Here is a 27,405-nt window from a genome sequence, read left to right on the forward strand (position 1 = left end):
TGGGGCCACATAAGTTGGAGGAAGGACGAAGGAGATGTAGCAAGTGCCCCCCCAGCCTTTGGGGAGCCAGGTGTAGGCCTTCGTGCCACAGATGAAATACATGTTTGGGGATGACACAAAGGAAGGTGGATCCGTGGAGTCCAAAGTTCTGGTAAAGCGGCAAGCGCTGCGACCCACCAGCTGTGTCCCAAGTCCTTCTACACACATGTGGCCTGTGACGTTGATGACCGTCAGGGCCACAGTCAGAGTGGCAGCCGTTCGTTTCCGCAGATAGGAGAAGGTGGGTCTGGTTGGATTGTTGAACACCTGCATTTCGATTCGTTCTTTGGCCGGGATGTCCATTTGGATCGAGTCGCTGGGGGTCAGCGGGCAGAAGTGTGTCTTTGTCTTGTTTCGCCCGGCCCCATGAGGAGAATGTGCTGCAGTTCTGCTGGAGGTGGCATTGTCCGTATAGCTCTCTTGCAAGAGGATCAGCCAGGCAAGGCAGGAGCCGTGGACGGAGAAGGGTGAAGGGATGAATGGTATTGAATGTCCAGTGGCATGGGGTAGCAACCCACAGATCCAGCAGTTGGTGGCGTTGGTGGCAAGATTGTGCTGGTGAAGTAGTTGCACGAAAGAGTTGTTCCAAAACTCCTTTCGTCTCTCTCTTAGTTGAGGAGAGAGCGAAATTAGATAATGTTCCTTCACGGTGGTAGGCTGAGCAGTGGTTAGGAATGTTTTGTGAGCAGGTGCATGTTCTTCCATAATCCAGAGCGTAGTCATGAGGAGAAAACAGAGGAGAATTACGATGAAGAGTGCAATTGTCTTTGAGCTATGGAGCCTGTCTATTCTCGGATTTCTGTAGTGGGTATTTCCTGCTGTCTCCGTCGGCTTCTTATTTGGCGCTTCCATCATCTTCTTATCTGGCGCTTCCATCATCTTCGTCTTCAAGGTGCTCGGTAGTGGGCAGGACCACAGACTTAGTTTTAGCTTCTCTCCAGGTAACCCTTGGTAGTTTGGGTCACCGTTCTGAGATCCTCTAACCTAGTCCGTGGCCTACTTAGCCGAAGCTCCCTCCTTTCGACGCAGGAAATACCCTTCTCGAGATGGCACAGTGGGGTCAGGATGTTTTGAAAGTTCAAGTGTCTCTGTATCAGGGTAGCAGTTCAACGATGGTCGGTCCTGGTTCAGGAGCTCTTCTTGGGTGTTGACGGTGTCTGTCGTGGCCAGGGCTGGAGAGACCTTCTTGCAGTGATGAGCGTGCAGCCAGTGTTTCTTCCCCTCCACTCGAAGTGCGGTCCGAGTGGTGATCAGCACTTGCCAGGGGCCCGTCCACCGGGGTTCCAAACTCTTTGATCGCTGAAAGTTTCGGATCAGCACGAAGTCCCCCGGCTGGATGGCGTGACCCGGACCCCTGGAAGCATCGGGGATGGCCTGCTGCACCTGCTGATGAAGGACAGACAAAGTTTCAGTCAATTTGTACAGATAATCAGACATTAGGACATCCGGAACGTCATGAATGGAAGTTGGTTTCGGGGCAGACCAGACGCTCATGGGTCGACCGAAGACAACTTCATAAGGGGTTAAGTGATGTCGGGTGGGGGTAGAGCGCATCGATAGCAATGCCAATGGGAGGGCGTCTGGCCATTTCAGGCCCGTCGTAGCCACTATTTTGGCCAGTTTAAGCTTTAGTGTGGCATTGTGTCGTTCGACAAGCCCAGCAGATTGAGGGTGGAAGACTGCGTGGAATTTCTGTTTGATACCCAGCCCATTTAGGATGAGCTGGATAACGTTGGCTACAAAGTGGGGGCCATTATCACTCCATAAAACACGACAGAGGCCATAACGGGGGAAAAACTCCTTTAACAGGACCTTTGCAGTGGCCATAGCGGTGTTGTCACGGGTTGGATATGCTTCCACCCATTTGCTAAATGCGCACAACACGACGAGTACATATTTCAGGCCTTGGCATCTGTCTAGCTGGATGTAGTCCATCTGCAGGACTTCAAATGGGTGGTTTGGGACCCCAAATCCCCCCCGGGGTACTACAGTTCCCTTCCCGGGGTTGTGTTGCAGGCATATTAAGCATTGTTGGACCAGGCGTTTGGCGGAATCTGGGATCTTGTCATTGTGCCAAACCCTGGAGACAAGTTCGATCATGGGGGCTGATCCTATGTGGGCAGGGGAGTGTGCCATGGTTAATATGGGAATCAAGTATGAATCAGGTAGCAACCATCTGTTCGTGTCTTTTGTCCGCCAGCAGCCTTCATCGTCTTTCAATCCCACCCGTGCCCATTCAGTCAATTCGTGTTGTGTGCTAGCCGTTTGTATGTCTCTAATTGTGTCCTTGGCGTCAGTCCAGTTTTCTGCTTGTGACCTGGTCACGTACATATGTGTTGTCGTTCTATTTTCAGCTGTCGTTCGGGCGGTGATGTCGGCTAGTGCATTTCCCTGTCCAATAATGTCTGTCACCTTCTTGTGTGCCTGGCATTTGATAACGGCAAGTTTGTTGGGGAGGAGGACAGCTTCGATTAAGGCGGAGACTAAATCCCCGTGCAAAATGGGTGTGCCGTGTGAGGTCAAGTATCCTCTCTCCCTCCAGAGGAGCCCAAAATGGTGAACCACCCCGAAGGCATACTGGCTGTCGGTGTAAATGTTCGCCGTGGTTCCTGTTGCCAGGATGCAGGCTCTCGTCAAAGCAATCAGTTCCGCTGCCTGGGCAGATCGCTGGGTGATGCGGGCTGTTTCTACTACAGTTCGAGCCGTGGTGACTGCATAGGCAGCGGAAGTGGTACCATCGGAGAGTTTGATGCAAGAACCGTCCACCCACAACTCCCCGTCGGGGTCAGGGAAAGCTGTGTCTCTGAGATCGACCCTACTCCTGGTCTGTTCGTCCGTAAGAGTCACGCAGTCATGTACGGGGTGCACATTGGGATCGTTCTCTGGCAAGGGTAACAGAGTTGCTGGGTTCAGTGTGGTGCATCTTTTCAGGGTGATATGGGGGGCAAGCAAGGTCAGTTTGTATCCAGTCAGTCGTGCACTCGTCAGGTGTTGCGTCTTGGTTTGGTTCAGGAGGGTGTCGACTGCATGGGGTACCAGTACCGTGAGGGAATTCGAGAGTACAATCCCCTCGCTCTGTCGGATAGAGACTGCAGCAGCAGCTACAGCTCGAAGGCAGGCAGGCAAGGCTCTGGCGACAGGGTCAAGAGTGGCAGAGAAGTAAGCGCACGGTCGTTGTTTAGGACCGATGGCCTGGGTCAAGACAGATAAAGCGCACCCCTCCCTTTCGTGAGTGAAAAGGGAGAAGGGCTTTCTGTAATCAGGGGTACCCAGGACAGGGGCTGAGCAAAGGGCATCTCGTAGTTCCGTGAAGGAAGTTTGACACTCAGGAGTCCAAGGGAGTGGGAAAGGGACGTCTTTGTTTAGGAGAGAGAGCAGTGGTTTTACAACGAGGCTGAAGTTTGGCAACCATTGTCGGCAGAAGGAGGTGAGGCCTAATAGGGAGCGAACCTGCTTCTGGGTTTTAGGGACAGGGGTGTCTAGAATGGTCTGGATTCGATCAGGGGTGAGTTTCCTTCCATCTTTGGACAGAAGGTGGCCCAGGTAAGTGACCTGGGGTAGGCAGAATTGCAACTTCTTCTTGGAGACCTTGTGGCCATTTTCCGCAAGGAAGTGCAAGAGTTGAATGGTGGCGGTAACCGCTAGAGGGGTGGTGTCGGCTGCCAAAAGGATGTCATCGACATATTGTACCAACACCACCCCGTCGGGTAACCGGACTTGGTCTAGTTGCCTTTTGAGGGCCTGGCTGTAGATGCTAGGGCTCTCCGTGTAGCCTTGAGGGGCTCGGCAAAACCTATATGAGCGGGATTTTAGGGTAAAGCCGAAGAGATATCGGCTGTCTGGGTGGATGGGGATGGAGAAGAATGCGTTCTTGAGGTCGATGACGGAAAAGGTGGTGGCAGTGGATGGAATCAAGGTCAGGATGGTGGTGATGTCTGAGACCACAGGGTACTGGGGTACCACCACTTTGTTGATCTCTCGGAGGTCGATGATGAAACGGTATGCTTTCTCATCTCCCTCTCCCTGCTTCTTGATAATGGGCAAGATAGGGCTGTTGCAAACGTTGCTAACCACTTCCTCTACCACTCCTGCGTCTATCAGTGACTGGATAATCATTACCAATGCCTTCTCGCCCTCTGGCGATATCCGATATTGTGGGAGTTTTGGGAGTGTTGCGTCTGGTCGGACAGTAATGTGCACTGGGTCAATTAACATACGCCCTACGTCCGAATCCGCTTTGGCCCACAGATACGGAGGTAGAGTGTCAAGCAGGGACGCGTCGACGTCGGTGATGGAAAACATGTGTCGGGGGGAACAATGTCTAAGCAGAACGGGGTTGTCGTAAAGAAACACTCGAACTCCATCTTGAGAACACCTAATCGTCGCTCGGAAGTGTTTCAGTAAGTCAAGTCCCATAATGGCGTCAGGGCTATTGGAGGAAAGCAAGAACGTGGTGTCGGTGGTGTTGTTTTCTACGTCAAAGAGAATCGGGGCAGACAAAGGGTTGGTGGAGGGCGTTCCATCGAAACCTGTCGATGTTATGAGTGAGCCAGACAAGGGTGCCCTTGGAATCAGTCGTTTAGATAACGCACTACGTGTTGCGCCAGTGTCTACCAGAAATGGAGACTTGGTACCCAGGACCTTAGCAGTGACATAAGGGCCCTGCTGGTCAACATAGAGCTCGACTGGATCCCTCCCTCGCCCTTGGCTGTCCTATGCAAAGGTGTGAGTGTCGTCATAGTCAGATTGTTGATATTGGTTCTGTCTGGGTCGATCGAACGTATTTGGTCTGCTTGATCTGTCATTAGTCGCGTCATTTGGGGGCCCTCGTTGTGGTCCCTTAGGTCTCGGTCCGTTTGCTACATCCCTGGGGTCTCTGTTCCTGATCATTTCCAGGAGAACTGGGCACTGGGATTTCCAATGGCCAGTCCCTTTGCAGAAAGCGCACTGGTCATCTCTAAGGTCTGTGCGTCCACTGTAGGGAGTCAGAGTGCGGTCCTGGGGAAATGCAGTCTTAGGGACGTTTGTCTGGTAGTTTCCCCGGTATTGGTCTCGTCCTATAGTCACCCCTTGCAGTTTGGCAATCATCACCCTCTCTTTTAAGTCTTTCTTCTTTTTCTCTGTCGCCCTATCGTTTTCATTTTTCTGATGCTCATAATATTGGGCCATTTGGAGAATCGCTGTAGGTTTGGAGGCTGCCCAACTACTCTCGCTGGCCTGTAGTTTCTGGGAGATGTCCAATGATAGGCCCTTAACATAATTCTGGACAAACAGATGGTGTCCGGTTGCAGTGGTCATGTCCTGGCCGCTGTAATCGGAGAACACCGTTTCAAACCGGGAGAAGTATTCCGATACATCCTCCTGGGGTTTTTGGCGACAGGCTGTTACTATCGACCAGTCCACTTTCTTTTCTGGGATTAGGGTTTTTAATTTCTCTACGATTTTATCTGGGAGGTCTAGAATGGATTTCAACGGCTTTTGTCCTGGTCCCCGTTGTTTGTCCAAGTCATCGAGTTGTGACCAGGTGTGTCCGAACAGCTCAAGGTGGTCGACTTTCCGGATTTGCTTCCACACATCAGCTGGCAGACATAACCCGAAGAACAAGTCGATGTCAGCCAGGGTCATGATCGTTGAACCCAGGGCTGTACCTAATTCAGTATAGAAGGCAGTGGGGTTTTTACGTAGGTCGGGTAGAGATTTCCGGAATGTCAGTATCTCTTGCCGGTCCCATGGCTGGTAGACCCAGTTGTATACTACCCTTCCCTTTGCATCTTGGTTGTTTGCATCATCGTGAGTCCCTGTACCTCGAGGGGGAACCCAGTAAGGGGCAGCCTCACGTATCGGCATCATGGTGTTAGATTGCTCGGTTGGTGGTTCGGTCACTACGGGGGCTGCGGATTTAGCTCCTGGCTTTCGTTCAGTGAGGTGGCGGAAAACCTCAAGCGTACGCGTAAGGAGGTCCGACACATAACACTCGCCCTCATCCCCGATATCGACCTTCCGGTACAGAGTCCTTAGGCTCTCGGGACCTTTGTCTCGATATCGGTCCTCGTATGCATTCAAGACATGATAACACAGTCGTACGGTAAAATGTCGTCTGTGACTCCCTGTATACGAGCTGAACATATCTGTGATGTACTCTTCATCATCCTTCCTTTCTACCAGTGTCCTCGCTATTTTGTCGATCCCCGCTCGCTCATCCTTGTCTAGTCTGTTTGTTCTTGCAGGGCCAGCCCCTCGAGTCTCATGGTCATCTAACGTTGTTGTTGATGCGGGTTTTAATACAAGGGGTTCGGCTGGCACAGAGGCTATTGGGGCCGACGCTGTGGCGGTACCTTCGCTTGTACCTGGGGGTGGCGCGTGCTGCGCCAAGGGTTGAGAAGGGGCATATGGAGGGGGCATGTAGATGATAGGAGGACCTAACAGCAGGTCCTCATTGGCTTGTCGTTTCGAGGGTAAGTCAGGGTAGAGCATGGAGGGGGTTCTAACCGGACACTGGCTTGGCGTTTCCCTTTCTAGTTTCTGTTTAGCTTTCTCTCTTTCCTCTATCTCCTTTTTTAGTTTCTGAGCAGCTAGGTGGGCTGCTTTTTGCAGCTCTTTTTCCAACCTACTCTCAGTTTTCTTTTTACGCTGTTCAGTTTCTTTTCGCCACATGCCGAAGCTGTCAAGCATAGTAGGTGTTGTCTTGTTTTTACCCAGGGCGGTTTCTAGCGTTTTTATTTTATCATCATCGAAGGATCCTATCAGGGGCCATTGACTTTCTTGACCCTTTTTTGTATATTTATGCCATAGTTTACTATAGGCTATAGCGGTCAATCCATGCTTCATGAACATGTCCTTATTAGGGGTGCCTTCCAGCGGGGCTGGATGGTCCATCTCTAATAGGCGGTCCGGGCTAAACAGGCTACTCATCAGTGGGGAGAAGACAGACATGACGGCTCGTAACGAGGGACTAAAAAGTCAGCACTGCCTATCTTATCACTAGGTGCAAAGACTAGACAGAATATTTCTATTCTACGTTGTTTGCAGGCAGTGAATACCTCATGGATCACAATAACCAAAGACCAATAAATAACAATGGGGAGAATGAGTAGGTCCGCAAAGATCTGCGTTACCTACCTTTTTCACTATCTGCAAAAAGGGTGGTCTCTTCCCTGTTTGCAGACAGGGAATCTCCAGGAAACAATAGTTTTGCGAACAACAGTTCGGTTTCAAGCAATTATTGGGTGGGGGAGAAAAAAATAAGCACGGCTGCTACCCTACCTATCCTCCACTGCTTGCAAAGAGAGAGCCCGTTGTTTCTCCGTTTGCAGACAGTGAATCCCTCATAGATCAAGATAACAAAAGACCGATAAATAACAATGGGGAGAATGAGTAGGTCCGCAAAGATCTGCGTTACCTACCCTTTTCACTATCTGCAAAAAGGGTGGTCTCTTCCCTGTTTGCAGACAGGGAATCTCCAGGAAACAATAGTTTGCGAACAACAGTTCAGTTTCAGGTGATTATTGAGTGGGGGAGAAAAATAAGCACGGTTGTCTGCCCTACCTATCCTCCACTGCTTGCAAAGAGAGAGCCTGTTGTTTCTCCGTTTGCAGACAGTGAATCTCCAAATAAACAAAAAGAGCAATACTAGTATTTAACAAACAAGCAATCAAGCAATTTTTTCGCAACTTGTCGTGGTAACACGACCTTACCCGGACCGCATGGACAGTTTCCTGACTTCCGAATCCAGCGCCCGATCGTCCTCTCTTCTTCGTTATCCTCGCGGCACTCCTGATGGTTCCCAGTCAGGACCGTAGATCACTCGAGAGAGGTCTGTTTGGAACCAGTGAAGTTCGGATGATCGGCTGTCAGACGAGGGTCTATCGGACAGACGCGTTCCCGATCGTTGCAGTCGTTCACTTTGTCGTCAGGACCTCTCCCACTGGATCCATGGGTCGCTGATGGGCCCCACGTTGGGCGCCAATTGTGGAAAAATACAACTGGGGGGCACTACCAACCAGAATATAAGATCCTTAAGTATTTGCCCGGCGGTGTCGCCTCTTGAAACCACAAAGAAGTTAAACTATTGAAGAGGCAGGCGCTGGAGACTGGAAGGCAGGAAACAAGGTTTTTATTTTCTCCGGAGGAGAACACAACGAAACGGACAGAAGGTATCGTTCTGAGGTGCTCTAACTGCATCCCTGAGGCCTGGCCTCTTATACACAAGTTTATCTCTTTATTACATGTAACACATTCTCGTTGATACTTTGATGTACGGAAAGACATCCTCAGAATCCCCCCCTTCCCAGCCCGTTCCCACGCAAGGTTACAGTGGAAGTCCCCGCCCCGTTCACAACAGGTGATGATCATCGCGCAGCTGGGTATTCCGCCGATTCACGGAGTGTGCGGGTTTCGATCGGATCTCGTGGGATGGGGGGGGGCTTTGATCATCTCGGGGGTCCTTTGAGGAGGGAAGCTTTCTATTGTATGGGGAGGGGCAAGGGATTGGTATCGGCAGAGCTAGGTGTCGGCCTGGGAACGGGGAAGACAAACGGGCACACGGGGAAAAGGGGTTTGCATCAAAAGGGCCGGAGATCATGACGGGGAAGCAGGGAGGTGTCGCGCTGGGAACAGGATGAGGGCCTGTGGCAGAGCAGCGCCGAAGAGGGGTTTATGACTCAAGGCAGGTGCAAGCAGGGGGTTGCCAGCGAAGCTAGGAGAGAGAGAGAGAGAGAGAGAGAGAGAGACGCGCTGGCTCTCGGCGAGAGCAGGTAAGCCATGGTGTCCAAAATGGCGGCTGTTTTACGCGCACAAAAGGTTTAAGGAGAGCAAGAGGGCGCCGATAATGTTGACGGTTTTCAGCCTAACTTTCAACAATTTGATCAATGAATGCTGGCAGTGGTGCCTGATGCACTGAGGTACCAACTGCTGGAAATCCTGCAAATCTTGTCCACTCATTTAACCGTGTCTGGTGTGGTCATAGTTACAGCTGTGATGGCATAAGGAGCTTGGATGGTTTTCATTTAGCACAAGTAGCTCATATCACAGAAAAGGAGGGAGGCTCCAGCACCAGAGACACCTCCTTCACAGCGCCCACTTCTTCGCACTTACCTGGCGCGACAAAATACACGGCCTCCTCTTCGCCATCAGCATCAAGGGCGATCTCCTCTCCTCTCCAGAGCACCGGGATCTCATGGCCACCAGCCCCTTCCCCTCGCCAGCCATCGGGCCCTGTGGAGCCAAGACACACGACAAATGTGAAAACAGGCAGACAGGCATTGGAAAGATCCCCTCACGCCACCCACTCCATCGATGATACAAGAAGGCCATGTGTTGTAATTAATCAGGAAGCATTTGTAGAAATAAGTAGATTTAATGTCCAGCACAGCATCAGCAAGTACACAGATCAAAATCCAAGGTACAACTGCTTCATTACACTTAGTCCTTCTAGAATACAGGTGAGTTTGGAATCATAACATAACATGCAGGGAAGACATCAGTAGAACATAGTGATGTCATACAAGCATAAATAAATTATTAATAAGAAAAGGAAAGACAGGATGTAACACATCCCCCTTTTCCATAATAAAGATACACTAAACATAGTCTCTATATTTCAAAGGTCTATTGGTAACCCGCACATCACGTTTGATCCTTGAGGCGATGTTGTCTTGATTACCCTGCCCTGAAATATCAGAACTCGGTAAATTCTTAGCACAGGCATCATGAGCAGTATGGTTACATTTTGCAATTCTTTTAGTGTTCCATAACTTACCATCCTGAGTAATAACAGAATTAGAGAACACTTTTTTAACTTGTATAGGTCTACCAAACTTAGAGGAATCTTTAGTCATTAAACCAGGTTTCTTAATTTGCACCCAATCACCTACAACAAAATCATGCATTTTGACATTCCATTTTTTGTTGTACCAACACATGGTCTTATTCTGTTTCTCTTCGACTCTCTTAGCTGTATCATGTACACATTCCCTAGTTGATAATTTGTCTTGACATTTATCCATAAGCCACCATGGACAAATTTTGGAGGCTGGATCTCTACCCTTCAATAATTTGAAAGGACTAATTCCAGTCGTGGAATGGGGTGTTATTCGATAAACCCACAACCTCTCTCTCAACTCACTCAACCATTCTCCACGTGTATTAATGACATCAGCGACATAAGATTTCAACACCCTGTTGAACCTTTCTACTTGACCATTCTCATGCGGTTCATACAAAGATGTACATTTGTGCACAATACCATGTCCCTTCAGAAAGTTTTCCATCTCTAATGATTTCAACTGGACACCATTGTCCGTTACAAGAACAGAAGGGCAGCCTTCTCGAGCAAAAATCTCTTTGAAAAACAAAATAACAGCATTAGTGGTGGCAGAGGGAACAAATTTCACCTCTGGCCATTTGGAATGGAAATCGATTAACACCAATGCAAAGCGTGAATTCTCTGGTAAGTTCTTGAAAGGTCCCGCAATGTCGAAAGCTAATTTTTTCCAAGGCACCTCTGGCCATTTTGTCACTTTTAAAGGTGGAACATTAGTTCTAAGCATCTTTTCACTAGATATACACTCAGTACATTCCCTTACAGTTCTGTCAATGAACGCATCCATTCCTGGCCACCAAAAAAAAGTCCTTATCAATCTTTTCATGGACGATATACCTGGGTGTGTCTTGTGAGCCAATTTGAGAATCATGTCATGTATACCCTGTGGTGGAACACATTTGCCAGCTTTAAACAAAAATTCATTCTCCATTTCCAACTCATCTGCAACCTTAGCAAAAGGCAATAGTTCCTCCTTAATCACATTTTTCTTGGGCCAACCCTCTATCACAAATTTTTTTAGAGTGCTCCACTTATCGTCTTCACTAATGCACTTATTCCACATCTCCTCAGTAATCTCTTGAAACTGATCACCCAATACATCAGTGATAGATACAGAAAAGTCAAACTCTCTAATAACATCAACACCATTTTGTTTACATGGAAGTCGAGAAAGAAAATCCGCTGTGACATTTTTTTTTTCCTGGGACATATTCTGTACTGAAATTATACTCCTGTAACTTGGATGACAATCTTGCAATTCTGGCAGTTGAATTCCATCCACCACCAGTAGAAAGGATATTTACTAACGGCTTATGATCCGTTCGCAGAATAAATCTACAGCCCCAGACATACAAACGGAAATGTTCCACAGCCCACACACATGCAAGAAGTTCCCTCTCGATCACTGCATACCTTCTTTCACAGTCATTTAGTGTGCGAGAAGCAAAGGCTACGTTCCACTCCTCTTTTCCTTCTCTCTGTGACAGAACACCCCCTAGACCATATAGACTCGCATCCACAGTTATAACACACTCTTTCTTCATCCTGAAAGGTTTCAATGTGGGGGCATTGACGATATCCCTTTTTATTGACTCAAAAGCCTCCTGTTGTTCCTTAGACCAAATATATGTTACATTTTGTCTCAACAAACTTCGCAGTGGTTCCATTTTGGTAGCAAAGCCCTGCACAAATTTACTATAGTATTCACACATTCCTGTGAATGACAGTAATTGATCTCTATTAACAGGTGATGGTGCTTTGAGTATGGCATCAACATTATTTTTCTTGGGAATAATACCATCTCCAGATAAGGTATGTCCTAGATATTCAACTGAACGTTGGAACAGTTTACATTTGTGGGCTTTTAATGTAAGACCATGATCTTCTAACCTTTTGCAAACTTCATAGAGATGTCCTATATGGTCATCTTCATTCTTTGAAAAAATCAGAATATCGTCCTGAAAGCACTTAACGTATTCATCTAAATCTCTGAAAATCATAAACATGACTCTTTGGAAAACTGACGCGGCTGAAGCCAACCCAAAAGGCATTCTAGTGTATTGATATAAGCCAAGTGGTGTAATAAATGCTGTCAGTTTCTTAGATTCCTCTTTAAGTTCAATTTGGTGGTACGCTGAACGCAAATCTAACGTTGAAAATATTTTTGCACCTTCAAACATTGATACTACTTCGTTGATATTGGGTAAAGGGTGGCAGTCTATGACAATATTAGCATTTAGAGCCCTGAGGTCTACACACACTCTTAATTTTTGATCCGACTTGCGGACTAAAACTATGGGGGAAACCCACTCTGCTGACTCAATAGTTTCAATTATTCCTTCATCTGACAATTCTTTTAACATGTCTTTTAGTTCTTGTCTCACACTGATAGGTACACCCCTTAATTTTTGTTTCACCGGTATAGCATTGTCTTTTAAGACGATTTTGTGTGAGAAACTCTTTAATCTCCCCAATTTGTCACAAAAAACATTTTTAAAAGAGTTGACAAGTTTTTGTTTTTCACTATCAATCTTAAAATTATCTTCCACTGTGGCTACTTCATTATAAAGTGCATCATCACATAACATAACTGGATCTTTAGCTCTTGGATTAAGTATAATACCTAGCTTATATTGGTCACGCCAACCCAGGACATTAACACCTTTTTTTGCAATGTAAAGCTTTATGTCAGCGGATCTGTGTTTAAAATGTATGGACACTTCAAAATAACCTTCAACTTCGATATGGTGTCCTTCAAAACTAACAGCCATAATGTCTGGTTGTTCCAACTTACTAATACTAAGATGGTCACTTAACTTTTCAAACAAATACTGTTCTGTCATAATAGTCCATGGTGAACCTGAGTCTACCATTAAAGATAACTTAACTTGACATATAATGAAATCAGCATTTGGTGACTTTTTAATGTGCGCCGGAACCATATCAATAATTGAGACAACAAAACCCTTGTCTATCATGTCTGTCACCTGTAATGAATCTTGTGAATTGCTATTGTGAGTAGTTTCATTACAAGTGAGAACAGAAACTGATCCCTTAGAGGATGTGGTATTCCGTTTGACGTCTTTGCAAACACTGGTGAAATGTCCTATTCTACCACAATTTCTACATTCTTTATTGCGAGCAGGACATCCAGGGAAGGAAGCTAAATGTGATTTATTTCCACATCTATAACATACAGATGTACTACCAAAAGTTCCCTGAAAATTTCTATTAAAACCTCCTCTGTAATTTTGTTGAAAATGTGAAGGTTGAGGACGTTGATAGGTTTGTTGCATATGATTATCGTTCCTGAGTTTAACATTGCATATTTCCTCTTCTGTAGCTTTCTTATTAGCATTATCTTTAACAACCTCCATCCATTTCTCAGATTGTTCTAAAGCTTTAGCTTCTGAAATGGCCTCAGCTAACGTGGGATTACCCAATACCCACAATCTTTCCTGTATTTTTTTGTTTTTAACATGCACTATGATTTGATCTCTGATCATTTCATCTGTTAACATCCCAAAATTACAATGTATAGATAGTGATCTTAAACCTGTAAGAAAATCATCAAAGTTTTCATCAGACTTTTGTTCTCTTGTATAAAATTTAAATCGATTAAGGGCAATGCTGGTGACAGGTTTAAATCTTTTCTCTATACGTAATAAGGCTTCGTTATATACATATAAATTGTCACCACTACCATCGTTTTGTACTGTAACTTGAGGTAAGGACCTAAAAACAACCTGACCTTCTGATCCTAAACAATGAAGGAATATACTTTTCTTTCTTTCTGCTCCCATGCGTTCCCCATCAATTGCCTTCATATAAGTAATAAACTCCTCTTTCCATCTTACCCATGGTATAGGAGGGTCACCTTTAGTTTGAAGGAATTTTGCTGGAGGGTCGAACTGCATAATAAATTTAGATATATAAGTAATAAATATGAATAAAATACTGTATAAACAAACACTGTAGTAAATGTAGTTCAATTGGTTAATATCCAGCGAATTGAGTAATTGTAAATAACTGTAAAAAACGATAAATGAAAATATTTGTTCTTATATAAGTCAGTTATATTGTGAATGAGATAAAAATTAATGATCTTGCCGTGTAAAATTTTTGTCCAAAACGATCGAAATCAAGCTTTGTTGACAGAGCTCCGTGTAAAGTTGGTTTCTGTTGTCCTGGCAACTTAAAATGGCCGCCGACGTAATGACGATGCACCACGTGATGATGCGCTGCGTGAAGACGGTGAAAGACAACTCGCGTAGGAAGTCGTGCGAGGTTTGTCTTGACAACCAGAATGATGTTTGGCAACCACTAAGTAATGACAATGACGTAGTGTAACCTTGGTAACAGTTAGCTACGACGCTCGAGATGACACGTGAAATGGCAGCGGATGGCAGCGGATGCTCGAGCACAAATCTAATAATGCAGATGACGGTGACTGTTTCAAAGTAGACAAAAGGTACAAAAATAGGCAATTCAAAGTGGGAAAGTCACAGGAACATGACGTTTGAAGGGGTAGTAGTCTAAAACGGCAACATGTTGAGTAAAGCGTTGTTTTTCTTTACGAAGTGAACATAAGCATAGAAAAAATGAGAAAAGGCGTAATCCAAGGTAATCCACAGTAACAAAGAAAGAATACAGCCGCAGGTGCTATCCAGACACATATAATGAATTTAGAAATCAGAAAACTGCCGCTGGTGCAATCAGAGCACATATAGAATAAATTTTTTTTTTATTTTTTTTTAAAAGTTTTTAGACACTCCGTACCTGTGCTGGTGAGATGACAGGAGTGTAGGATGATTTTTCCCTCATCGCCAAAATATGTTGTAATTAATCAGGAAGCATTTGTAGAAATAAGTAGATTTAATGTCCAGCACAGCATCAGCAAGTACACAGATCAAAATCCAAGGTACAACTGCTTCATTACACTTAGACCTTCTAGAATACAGGTGAGTTTGGAATCATAACATAACATGCAGGGAAGACATCAGTAGAACATAGTGATGTCATACAAGCATAAATAAATTATTAATAAGAAAAGGAAAGACAGGATGTAACACCATGCCTTAAGTAAAAACTGCAGGTATATATATATATATATATATATATACCTCTTCCTAACATATAGCTCACAATTTTTAATCCTGTCAAGCCTCAGCCTTTTCATCCTTCCGAAGTCATTGAAATCAATATAATATAGTTGGTAAAAAACAACTATTGTAAAGCCCCAAAGGCAGGTTCGTTTTTCTCGCACTGCATATATCTCTCTCGCTCTCTAACTTACATTCTAAACATGACAGTGGAGTTAGTTTTTGTTACCACAACCAGGCCTGGGTGTAGTTCGCGGAGTTTTGCTATGCGAAACTCTGCGAAGTTACAAAAAAACTCAGCGAAGTTCCGCAAGTGGCAGAGTGCAGTGCGAACTGCAGTTTGTGCTGGTATTCTACCCGAGCGGCAGCTCGCGAACTTACTGTTCGCGATCGCGAAGGGGGAAAAAACACCGCTGCACATCGCGAAGCAGAGTTTTCTGCACTCTCGAACTCCACGGAGTGCGAAGTGCAGAACACTCAGTAAAAGGAGCGAAGTTCACCGCCCAGGCCTAACCACAACACCACTCTGCTGGACTTCACTCTTACCTTTTTTCATCAGTTTCTTCAACAAGAATGTATGCACTCTTTATTCAACACCATTTTATTTCACTTCATATATACCACGTTTTCCTTATTGTGAACAATTTTTTTGTATAGGTCTCTTTCAGATATTAATACAAATGAATGGTAAACAAAATCTGAACATTGTAATTGGAATCGGGGCCCAATGTTAGCTGCACCTTGCAGGCAGGAGCCTCATAAATCTCTCACTTCTACAGACAGAATGTGCTTCATCGAAAAGCAAAAGTTCAACTTCTCACAACATAACATGTTTACAACAGACAGCAAAGGTGTCCTAACAAGTATTTCACTTGCTGTTTTAATCAATATTTCTCAATATTTAATCAATATTTCTTCAGCCCGATAAAAGGTCAATTTCATAATAATTGAACTAAAATAAACATGCAATATAAAAAAAATGCATAACTGGTAACTTGAGCATTATAGTCAACAAAACCATCCCAGAGTGTTGGAGACATTTACAAATCACTCAGCCCTTCACTACAAAGGCCCTGATTACAAGTGGCCCATGATAAATTCCTTGGTGGGGGCACTTCAGAATACGGGTTTCGGGACACTGATTTCCACATTTTTATCCACAAAATCTTTTAACCTCCATTATTTCTGTGCCCCGGAAATTACTAGCATCTTAAGGGAAAGTAATTCTGGGACACATATGGGGGGCCTGATTCACAAAGGTAAACGTACCCATTTGTGTCTGCTTTTTCAGTATTCACAAAACTGCATTTTATAGCAAATGTACCAGTGCGGAGACTGCGCAGTCACGGTGAGGGTGGCGGTACACACAAAGATAGGGCAGGCCTGTAGTATCTTTTTATGTGTGAAGTTCTCCGCCCTGACCGCGGATGCGCCGCACTCGTAAACTTACTTTTGTGAATACTGAAAAAAGTATAAAATTCACACAAACGTGTAGGTTTACCTTTGTGAATCAGACCCATAGTGTGTAACTATCACTGTCCAGTGCTACTTTATAGGTAACATAACAGCACAGTAATAGACCCCATAATCGGGAAGTGGGAGTTCTTTAAAGTAAGAAGCCCATAGAGGATGTTGGGGTCACAGCTCACCCTGGAAGCAAGATGTGATGTCAGAGAAGGCTACTAAGGCGTGTACAGGACAGGGTTCTAAACCACAGGATGGACGCAGCAGAGGTGGGCGAGCCGGCAAATTCACACCGAGGGCTGAGTAAAAGCCGAGCCAGGAACATGGCTTGACCCCACATCATCCATTTTAGGACATCCTCATTTATCACTACTCATCCCTACATCTCATCCCTACTTCTCATCCATCCTCCCTACTTCTCATCTCTACTTCTCATCCTTCATCACTACTTCTCATCCCTCATCCTAGCATCTCTTCACCATCACTACTTCTCAGCCATCAAACCTGCTTCTCATCCCACATCCCTGCTTCTCATTGCTACATCTCGTCCTTCATCGCTACTTCTCACCCCTCCTTCTCATCCCTTCTTCTCATCCATCATACCTACTTCTCATTTTATATCTCTGCTTTTCATCCGTACTTTTCATTTTCATCCATATTTCTAATCCATAATCCCTATTTCTCATCCCTCATCCCAGTGCCTCATCGCTACTTTCCCCCCATCGTCCCTACTTCTCATTCCACATCCCCGTTTCTCATCCCTACTTCTCATCCTTCATCTCAACTTCTCTTCCATCATCCCTATTTTTCATCCCACATTCCTGCTTCTCATCCCACTTTTCATCCATAATCCTACTTCCCATCCATCCTTCTCATCCCTACTTTTCATCCATCATCCTGGCTTCTCTTCCCACATCCATGCTTCTCATATCTACTTCTGAACCTTTATCCCTACTTCTCATCCTACATCCCTGCTTATCATCTCTACTTCTCGTCCATCATCTCTACTTCTCATCCATCATCCCTGCTTTTCATCTCTACTTCTCATCCATCATCCCTGCTTTTCATCTCTACTTCTCATGCATCATCCCTGCTTTTCATCTCTACTTCTCATCCATCATCCCTGCTTTTCATCTCTACTTCTCATGCATCATCCCTGCTTTTCATCTCTACTTCTCATCCATCATCCCTACTTCTCACCCATCATCCCTGATTTTCATCCCTACTTCTCGTCTATCATCCCTACTTCTCATCCATCATCCCTACTTTTCATTCCACATCCATGCTTCTCATCCCTACTTCTCAACCATCATTCCTACTTCTCATCCATCATCCCTAATTCTCATCCATCATCCCTGCTTTTCATCTCTACATCTCGTCCATCATCTCTACTTCTCATCTATCATCCCTGCTTTTCATCACTACTTCTCATCCATCATCCCTGCTTTTCATCTCTACTTCTCATCCATCATCCCTGCTTTTCATCTCTACTTCTCATCCATCCTCCCTGCTTTTCATCTCTACTTCTCATCCATCATCCCTGCTTTTCATCTCTACTTCTCATGCATCATCCCTGCTTTTCATCTCTACTTCTCATCCATCATCCCTACTTCTCACCCATCATCCCTGCTTTTCATCCCTACTTCTCGTCTATCATCCCTACTTCTCATCCATCATCCCTACTTTTCATTCCACATTCATGCTTCTCATCCCTAATTCTCATCCGTCATCCCTGCTTTTCATCTCTACATCTCGTCCATCATCTCTACTTCTCAACTATCATCCCTGCTTTTCATCACTACTTCTCGTCCATCATCTCTACAACTCTCTATCGTCCCTAATTCTCATCCATCATCCCTGCTTTTCATCTCTACTTCTCATCCATCATCCCTGCTTTTCATCTCTACTTCTCATGCATCATCCCTGTTTTTCATCTCTACTTCTCATCCTTCATCCCTGCTTTTCATCTCTACTTCTCATGCATCATCCCTGCTTTTCATCTTTATTTCTCATCCATCATCCCTACTTCTCACCGATCATCCCTGCTTTTCATCCCGTCTTCTCGTCTATCATCCCTACTTCTCATCCATCATCCCTACTTTTCATTCCACATCCATGCTTCTCATCCCTACTTCTCAACCATCATTCCTACTTCTCATCCATCATCCCTAATTCTCATCCATCATCCCTGCTTTTCATCACTACTTCTGGTCCATCATCTCTACTTCTCTTCCATCGTCCCTAATTCTCATCCATAATCCCAGTTTTTCATCTCTACTTCTCATCCATCATCCCTGCTTTTCATCTCTACTTCTCATCCATCATCCCTGCTTTTCATCTCTACTTCTCATGCATCATCCCTGCTTTTCATCTCTACTTCTCATCCATCATCCCTGCTTTTCATCTCTACTTCTCATGCATCATCCCTGCTTTTCATCTCTACTTCTCATCCATCATCCCTACTTCTCACCCATCATCCCTGATTTTCATCCCTACTTCTCGTCTATCATCCCTACTTCTCATCCATCATCCCTACTTTTCATTCCACATCCATGCTTCTCATCCCTACTTGTCAACCATCATTCCTACTTCTCATCCATCATCCCTAATTCTCATCCATCATCCCTGCTTTTCATCTCTACATCTCGTCCATCATCTCTACTTCTCATCCATCATCCCTGCTTTTCATCACTACTTCTCGTCCATCATCTCTACTTCTCTTCCATCGTCCCTACTTCTCATCCATCATCCCTAATTCTCATCCATCATCCCTGCTTTTCATCTCTATGTCTCACCCATCATCCCTGCTTCTGATCCCTGTTTCTCATCCCTGCTTCTCATCTCTACTTCTCACCCATCATCCCTACTACTCTTCCATCATCATTACTTTGTATACCTCATCCCTGCTTCTCATCCCTACTTCTCATCCATTATCCCTGTTTCTCATCCCACATCCCTACTTCTCATCCTTCATCACTACTTCTCATCCCTCATCCTAGCATCTCTTCACCATCACTACTTCTCAGCCATCAAACCGGCTTCTCATCCCACATCCCTGCTTCTCATTGCTACATCTCGTCCTTCATCGCTACTTCTCACCCCTCCTTCTCATCCCTTCTTCTCATCCATCATACCTACTTCTCATTTTATATCTCTGCTTTTCATCCGTACTTTTCATTTTCATCCATATTTCTAATCCATAATCCCTATTTCTCATCCCTCATCCCAGTGCCTCATCGCTACTTTCCCCCCATCGTCCCTACTTCTCATTCCACATCCCCGTTTCTCATCCCTACTTCTCATCCTTCATCTCAACTTCTCTTCCATCATCCCTATTTCTCATCCCACATTCCTGCTTCTCATCCCACTTTTCATCCATAATCCCTACTTCCCATCCATCCTTCTCATCCCTACTTTTCATCCATCATCCTGACTTCTCTTCCCACATCCATGCTTCTCATATCTACTTCTAAACCTTTATCCCTACTTCTCATCCTACATCCCTGCTTATCATCTCTACTTCTCGTCCATCATCTCTACTTCTCATCCATCATCCCTGCTTTTCATCTCTACTTCTCATCCATCATCCCTGCTTTTCATCTCTACTTCTCATGCATCATCCCTGCTTTTCATCTCTACTTCTCATCCATCATCCCTGCTTTTCATCTCTACTTCTCATGCATCATCCCTGCTTTTCATCTCTACTTCTCATCCATCATCCCTACTTCTCACCCATCATCCCTGATTTTCATCCCTACTTCTCGTCTATCATCCCTACTTCTCATCCATCATCCCTACTTTTCATTCCACATCCATGCTTCTCATCCCTACTTCTCAACCATCATTCCTACTTCTCATCCATCATCCCTAATTCTCATCCATCATCCCTGCTTTTCATCTCTACATCTCGTCCATCATCTCTACTTCTCATCTATCATCCCTGCTTTTCATCACTACTTCTCGTCCATCATCTCTACTTCTCTTCCATCGTCCCTAATTCTCATCCATCATCCCTGCTTTTCATCTCTACTTCTCATCCATCATCCCTGCTTTTCATCTCTACTTCTCATCCATCATCCCTGCTTTTCATCTCTACTTCTCATCCATCCTCCCTGCTTTTCATCTCTACTTCTCATCCATCATCCCTGCTTTTCATCTCTACTTCTCATGCATCATCCCTGCTTTTCATCTCTACTTCTCATCCATCATCCCTACTTCTCACCCATCATCCCTGCTTTTCATCCCTACTTCTCGTCTATCATCCCTACTTCTCATCCATCATCCCTACTTTTCATTCCACATTCATGCTTCTCATCCCTAATTCTCATCCGTCATCCCTGCTTTTCATCTCTACTTCTCATCCATCATCCCTACTTCTCACCCATCATCCCTGCTTTTCATCCCTACTTCTCGTCCATCATCTCTACTTCCCATCTATCATCCCTGCTTTTCATCACTACTTCTCGTCCATCATCTCTACTTCTCTTCCATCGTCCCTAATTCTCATCCATCATCCCTGCTTTTCATCTCTACTTCTCATCCATCATCCCTGCTTTTCATCTCTACTTCTCATCCATCATCCCTGCTTTTCATCTCTACTTCTCATCCATCCTCCCTGCTTTTCATCTCTACTACTCATCCATCATCCCTGCTTTTCATCTCTACTTCTCATGCATCATCCCTGCTTTTCATCTCTACTTCTCATCCATCATCCCTACTTCTCACCCATCATCCCTGCTTTTCATCCCTACTTCTCGTCTATCATCCCTACTTCTCATCCATCATCCCTACTTTTCATTCCACATTCATGCTTCTCATCCCTAATTCTCATGCATTATCCCTGCTTTTCATCTTTATTTCTCATCCATCATCCCTACTTCTCACCCATCATCCCTGCTTTTCATCCCTACTTCTCGTCTATCATCCTTACTTCTCATCCATCATCCCTACTTTTCATTCCACATCCATGCTTCTCATCCCTACTTCTCAACCATCATTCCTACTTCTCATCCATCATCCCTAATTCTCATCCATCATCCCTCCTTTTCATCACTACTTCTGGTCCATCATCTCTACTTCTCTTCCATCGTCCCTACTTCTCATCCTTCATCCCTGCTTTTCATCTCTACTTCTCATGCATCATCCCTGCTTTTCATCTTTATTTCTCATCCATCATCCCTACTTCTCACCCATCATCCCTGCTTTTCATCCCTACTTCTCGTCTATCATCCTTACTTCTCATCCATCATCCCTACTTTTCATTCCACATCCATGCTTCTCATCCCTACTTCTCAACCATCATTCCTACTTCTCATCCATCATCCCTAATTCTCATCCATCATCCCAGCTTTTCATCTCTACTTCTCATCCATCATCTCTGCTTTTCATCTCTACTTCTCATCCATCATCCCTGCTTTTCATCTCTACTTCTCATGCATCATCCCTGCTTTTCATCTTTACTTCTCATCCATCATCCCTGCTTTTCATCTCTACTTCTCATGCATCATCCCTGCTTTTCATCTCTACTTCTCATCCATCATCCCTACTTCTCACCCATCATCCCTGATTTTCATCCCTACTTCTCGTCTATCATCCCTACTTCTCATCCATCATCCCTACTTTTCATTCCACATCCATGCTTCTCATCCCTACTTGTCAACCATCATTCCTACTTCTCATCCATCATCCCTAATTCTCATCCATCATCCCTGCTTTTCATCTATACATCTCGTCCATCATCTCTACTTCTCATCTATCATCCCTGCTTTTCATCACTACTTCTCGTCCATCATCTCTACTTCTCTTCTATCGTCCCTACTTCTCACCCATCACCCCTAATTCTCATCCATCATCCCTGCTTTTCATCTTTACTTCTCATCCATCATCCCTGCTTTTCATCTCTACTTCTCATCCATCATCCCTGCTTTTCATCTCTACTTCTCATCCATCATCCCTACTTCTCATCCATCATCCCTACTTTTCATTCCACATCCATGCTTCTCATCCCTACTTCTCATCCATCATCCCTAATTCTCATCCATCATCCCTGCTTTTCATCTCTACATCTCGTCCATCAGCTCTACTTCTCATCCATGATCCCTGCTTCTCATCCCTACTTCTCAACCATCATCACTACTTCTCGTCCATCATCTCAACTTCTCTTCTATCGTCCCTGCTTCTCATCCATAATCCCTGCTTCTCATCCCTACTTCTCATCCATCATCCCTAATTCTCATCCATCATCCCTGCTTTTCATCTCTACTTCTCTTCCATCATCCCTGCTTCATATCTACTTCTCATCCATCATCCCTGCTTCTCATCCATCATCCCCGCTTCTCATCCATCATCCCTGCTTCTCATCCATCATCCCTACCAGGGGACCCTTCTTCCCCGTGCATGAACCTCCTAGCCTCCCCTCATCCCAACAACATCCATAATGTCAGACTTGTAATAAAGAAAGGATCACCATTAGTCTTTTCATTCACCCTCATGATACCATGAGACGAGGAATGACTAAAGGATCGCAGCCTTATCGCAACGACATCCATCATCCTTGACATGTAATGAAGAGAGGACTACCTTCCAGTCCTTCCTTCATCGTGATGCCATTAGGCTAGAGACTAATACAGCATTATTGCCTCATTCATCTTCTTTCTGGGATGCCTCCAAAAAAGGACTCATGTCTCCTGCATCTCAGACTAGCCTCTCTTTCTCTTGAATTACTTTTATCTTCTTTTAACCTTTTTGGGTATTTGGAATACTGGGATTCTCTCTTTACCTCTACAATCTAACTTTCTCTGCTTTGATGACTTTGGCTCTAAGTCTCAGCACTTCCAATAGTTTTTTTAGAGAAGGAGGAGACCCCGAGGAGCCCCAGTGGCTGCTCTGACACTTGACAGCCCCAGGAGCTGTAGCAGTCCATGGTGGACTGAGATTTCAATAGGTTGTGCTGGAAATAGCTTCCGTGCACCTTGGGAGCACCGCTTGGGCCACTGCAGCGAGCACGGCTTCCTCCGCCCGGGCTCTAGGGACAGCCTTGTCTCTGCCTCTGGTAATAAAGGTACAATCCAGGGATCCCATGAAGTCCCACCACCCAGCCAATCCCAACCATCTGTACCCTATCAGAAGGATTCGCTTTTTGCCACCTCTCCACAACTTCCTGCTATACTTCTCTGACCCAATCAGATAGTTTCTGCAGCAACAAATGATGGACGGATGCTTGTTTTGGGTTCAGGTAGGTTTTGGACCGTTCCTATGGGGAGCAGGATCAAGACTGATTTGCATACGGCTGGGTATAAACAGGGGTGACACGGGGAGCAAAGAATTAATGGGTCTAGGCCCAGATCTCTGTACTGGGGTGAATGCTTGACATTGTTCAACATGCTGTCCATCAATTCTTTTTGCATTTGTCACCCCGAGTGGGACGGGTCCCGTGCTCTCCATGTGGGTCCTGTGCTCTCCAGGCCACAGGAGTCAAGCTAGCCTGGCTGATGGGGGGTGAAACCCTGAAACCAACCAGTCCCAGGATGTTTGTTTCTGGTCTAAGGAGGACCTGGACTGGCAGTTCAGGCTGGACTTTTCCCATTGGGCACAGGGTCAAGACTGATTTGCATATGGCTGGGTTCAAACTGTAATGGCACGGTGAGCAAAAAAACGATGGATTTAGGCTCAGATCCCTGTGCTGGGGTGAATGTATGACATTGTTCTGCATTCTGTCCAGCATTTTATTCTTTTTGCAGCAATCAGATAGTCGGCATTATGGCCCTCTGTGACTCCTCCCCCTCTCAAAACATCTCTCTAAAACTGCAGTCAGTATCTTTAAAATCACTTTTCCTCCATATGTAACAAAACAATGGCATGAACAATTTCATTCATAAGCTTCCAAGGGAATTTACGGAACTCCGTTGACCAGTATCACTCTGCTTGAAGGGGATCACTTAAAACCGATCTCCTAGTCTTTACTCACAACACAAACCTATGGCACAAAGTTCAGAACAAACCCTCAATTTCTCTTTAACAAATGACACCCTATGGGTGAAAGATGAAGTTTTTACTCTCTTCACAATTTAATTGCTATCTTTCTCTTTCCATCTTCCATACCAGAAATATTATGCTCCACTCCAATGAGGCAGATCTAGTTTCACTAGATCAGTGTTACCCATGTTTGATCCCTAACTCCCACACCCTCTGATCTCCCCACTCCTAACCCGCCCAAGAGTGATACGAGCCCGACTGGCTATCTTCCTCCCCATGGATCACTTCCTTCCCCTTGGGTCTCCACCACTTCAATTATCTCCTCCTCTTTCACCTCTTTACTACCCTCTTACCTACCCAGCCAAGGCCACAGCTCTACCTTCACCCAATCATTTTAACTCACTCCCCCCAGCAACTGTTCTGCTTGGCTTTCTCTCTAACATTCTTTTGAACAATCATTTTTCTATCTTATCCCCTTACAACACTTCTCCGATCCAATTTTGGCCGCATTCCACCCTTCCAAGTCCTATTTCCTCCTCACCTCATCCTGATGGAGAACAACGTTTACAACGCAACTTTTACAACGAAGTACCTTTACGACGCAACCATTACAACGCAACTTTTACAACGACTTGCGTTGGGGGCGCTCTAGGATAGGGAATAGTTTTAATTTACTATCCAACACCTTCCCTACTATCCACGGGGACTGGAGTTGGAATAGTAAATTAAACTATTCACTATCCAGCGCCCCCCAACGCAAGTCGTTGTAACGACTTGCATTGAAAAACTTGCATCGTAAAGGCATGCGTTGTAAAAGCATGCGTTGTAACGACGACATCCCATCCTGATGTACCTACAACTCTCCCCTTGTAACGCTCCTCCTGTCCCATCTCGGCCACATTTCACCTTTTCCCGTCCTGGTCCCTCCTCGTCTCACCATGATGTACCCACCAGACTTGCTCATGTTAATCTCTCCATTCTGTCCGTTGCTCTACCCAACGACCCTCTTGTACGCATTCTACCCCCTTTGTCTCCTGTCCCCATGGCACCCCATTCCGTCCGCCTCCGCCTCCTCCCTTCCCAGTCTTTATTCATCAGCCTACTGCTCTCACGGTTCTATGGCACAACCATGCATGCCTAAACAACGCATGGCTTAACAACGTAGTCAGTACCACAACTGTGTCGTTACCACGCATTCCTTTAGCACGCAAGTCTGCGATACATGCTCTACAATTACTGAGTTTACAGTTAAACACTTCAGACAGGATTGTGAACCTCGACCTTGATATCCTGGTCCTCACAGAAACCTGGCTGAATGGCGCATTGAACAACGTCCTAGACTTTCTTCCCCCCTCCAAATTATTTAATTCTCCCCTGTGACTGTGAAATTAAACAAGATGGCGGAGTAGCAGTAATTCATAGGAGCACTCGAAGATGCAATTTACTGCCAACTGATCATTTCCATTCTATACAATACCTATCTCTTGAAATCAGTGTCCGCAAGAACTCCAGTCTCAAAAAGAACGCCATATACCACCCTCCTGCCGAATACAACACATTTATCCACGAATGGATTCAATTTATATGTCATAGCGGACATGCTCGGAACCTCTCGTCTTCCACTGAGACTTTATTCTTTACTGGGGTAAAAATAACAACAATCCTGTCAACCTGTTCTCTTCTACTCTACAGGACAACGACCTCCCATAGCAACGTCAGAAACCGACACACCAGAAATGCTCTATACTTGAGCTCATTGGCTCCAGGGGAACACGTCTGAGAGCGGAAGACCCAATTCATGTGGACTGGACTGACCACCTGCAAATTCCATTCAAGATGCTTCTGACCGCTGAAGCCCCGATTCTTGTGGACTGGACTTACCACCGGCAAATTTATTTCAAGCTATCGGCATCCCACCCAAGAATTTATGGCCAATTCAAGAGTGAAAAATCATGGATGGTCTGTGAAACTGAAAACATTGACATCAATAACCCCAGTAACAAGGATCAGGGAACACTCCAACCCGCCAGATTCTGTATGGGGCATCAATTCTACAAACGAGGAATGCAACAGATGGATGGGCACCCTACTTATTAAATATACTTCCTTGAAATGCAAGAATAAATGACCTGAGTCTTCTCTCTGCTGTCTTTCTAGGGCTCTCTTTGCAGAAAGGAACCACATGAGGCATCTTCAGCAAATCTTGATATGAGCCTCTCCCTTTTGAATCTTATTGTTCTCAGAGCCGCCAGAAGAAACCCCAAATCAAACATCTTCTAAGCTATCTCTAGCCTCATTAATCCATGCTTGATACCAGTGCAGCTACTTTCCGATATTATCAAACAATGGAACTCCCCGCTACCCTGTCAGCTAAGTCTCCACACCAACATCAAAATGTGAAGAATTTGAGATCTGCATTGTAGAAAAAGTAAAACATATTGTGCAATCACTACTGCCCAAATCCACAATTCCAGATGATTGCACGCTGATCCGAAAACCGCAGTGGTCCGGGTCACACTTTGACACAACCTCTTCGTCAGAGGTACTTGAAACTTTATCTAAGATCACACTTTTAAGACACCTCTTGGTCACTGGCTCACTGAGCTAGGAAGAGGCCAGGATGTTGCTACCACACTGGACCATTCTAGAGAGCTCCTCACTGAAGCAAGGGGTTTTACCCAATCATCTGAAACTCAGCCCGTTCTTGCTCATCCTGAAATAGCCCAATGCCGACGCCAATGACCTAAACAACTTCCGCCCGATTTCAACACTCCCCCCTTTAGGTAAGATATTGGAAAGCTGCACAATATCTCAGCTATCGCTCGACATCCAGTCCAATAACTTACTCAGTGTTTACCAATCGGGCTTCAGGCAGGGTTGTGACACAGAAACAGCCCTTCTGCAAATTGTGGCTGACTCTCTCCACCTTCTTGGTTCAGGGAACTCCTGTCCACTTGTGGTTCTGGTCCTTCCGGCTGCCTACGATACAGCCAATCAGCCGTGCTG

The 27,405-nt window shown here is 45.3% G+C and overlaps 1 protein-coding gene across 1 annotated transcript in view; it reads right to left on the reverse strand.

Annotated features, from left to right (window-relative positions):
- LAMC3 (laminin subunit gamma 3) overlaps nt 1–27,405 on the reverse strand; it is a 702,649-nt gene that overhangs the window by 223,363 nt on the left and 451,881 nt on the right. Inside the window, exon 9 of the mRNA XM_078646208.1 lies at nt 9,133–9,252. Within this exon, the coding sequence (XP_078502334.1) occupies nt 9,133–9,252 (120 nt within the window). The remainder of the gene's footprint in view (nt 1–9,132; nt 9,253–27,405) is intronic.

The sequence above is a fragment of the Lissotriton helveticus genome, chromosome 5_1 (assembly GCF_964261635.1).
Source record: "Lissotriton helveticus chromosome 5_1, aLisHel1.1, whole genome shotgun sequence".
Taxonomy (NCBI): Eukaryota; Metazoa; Chordata; class Amphibia; order Caudata; family Salamandridae; genus Lissotriton; species Lissotriton helveticus.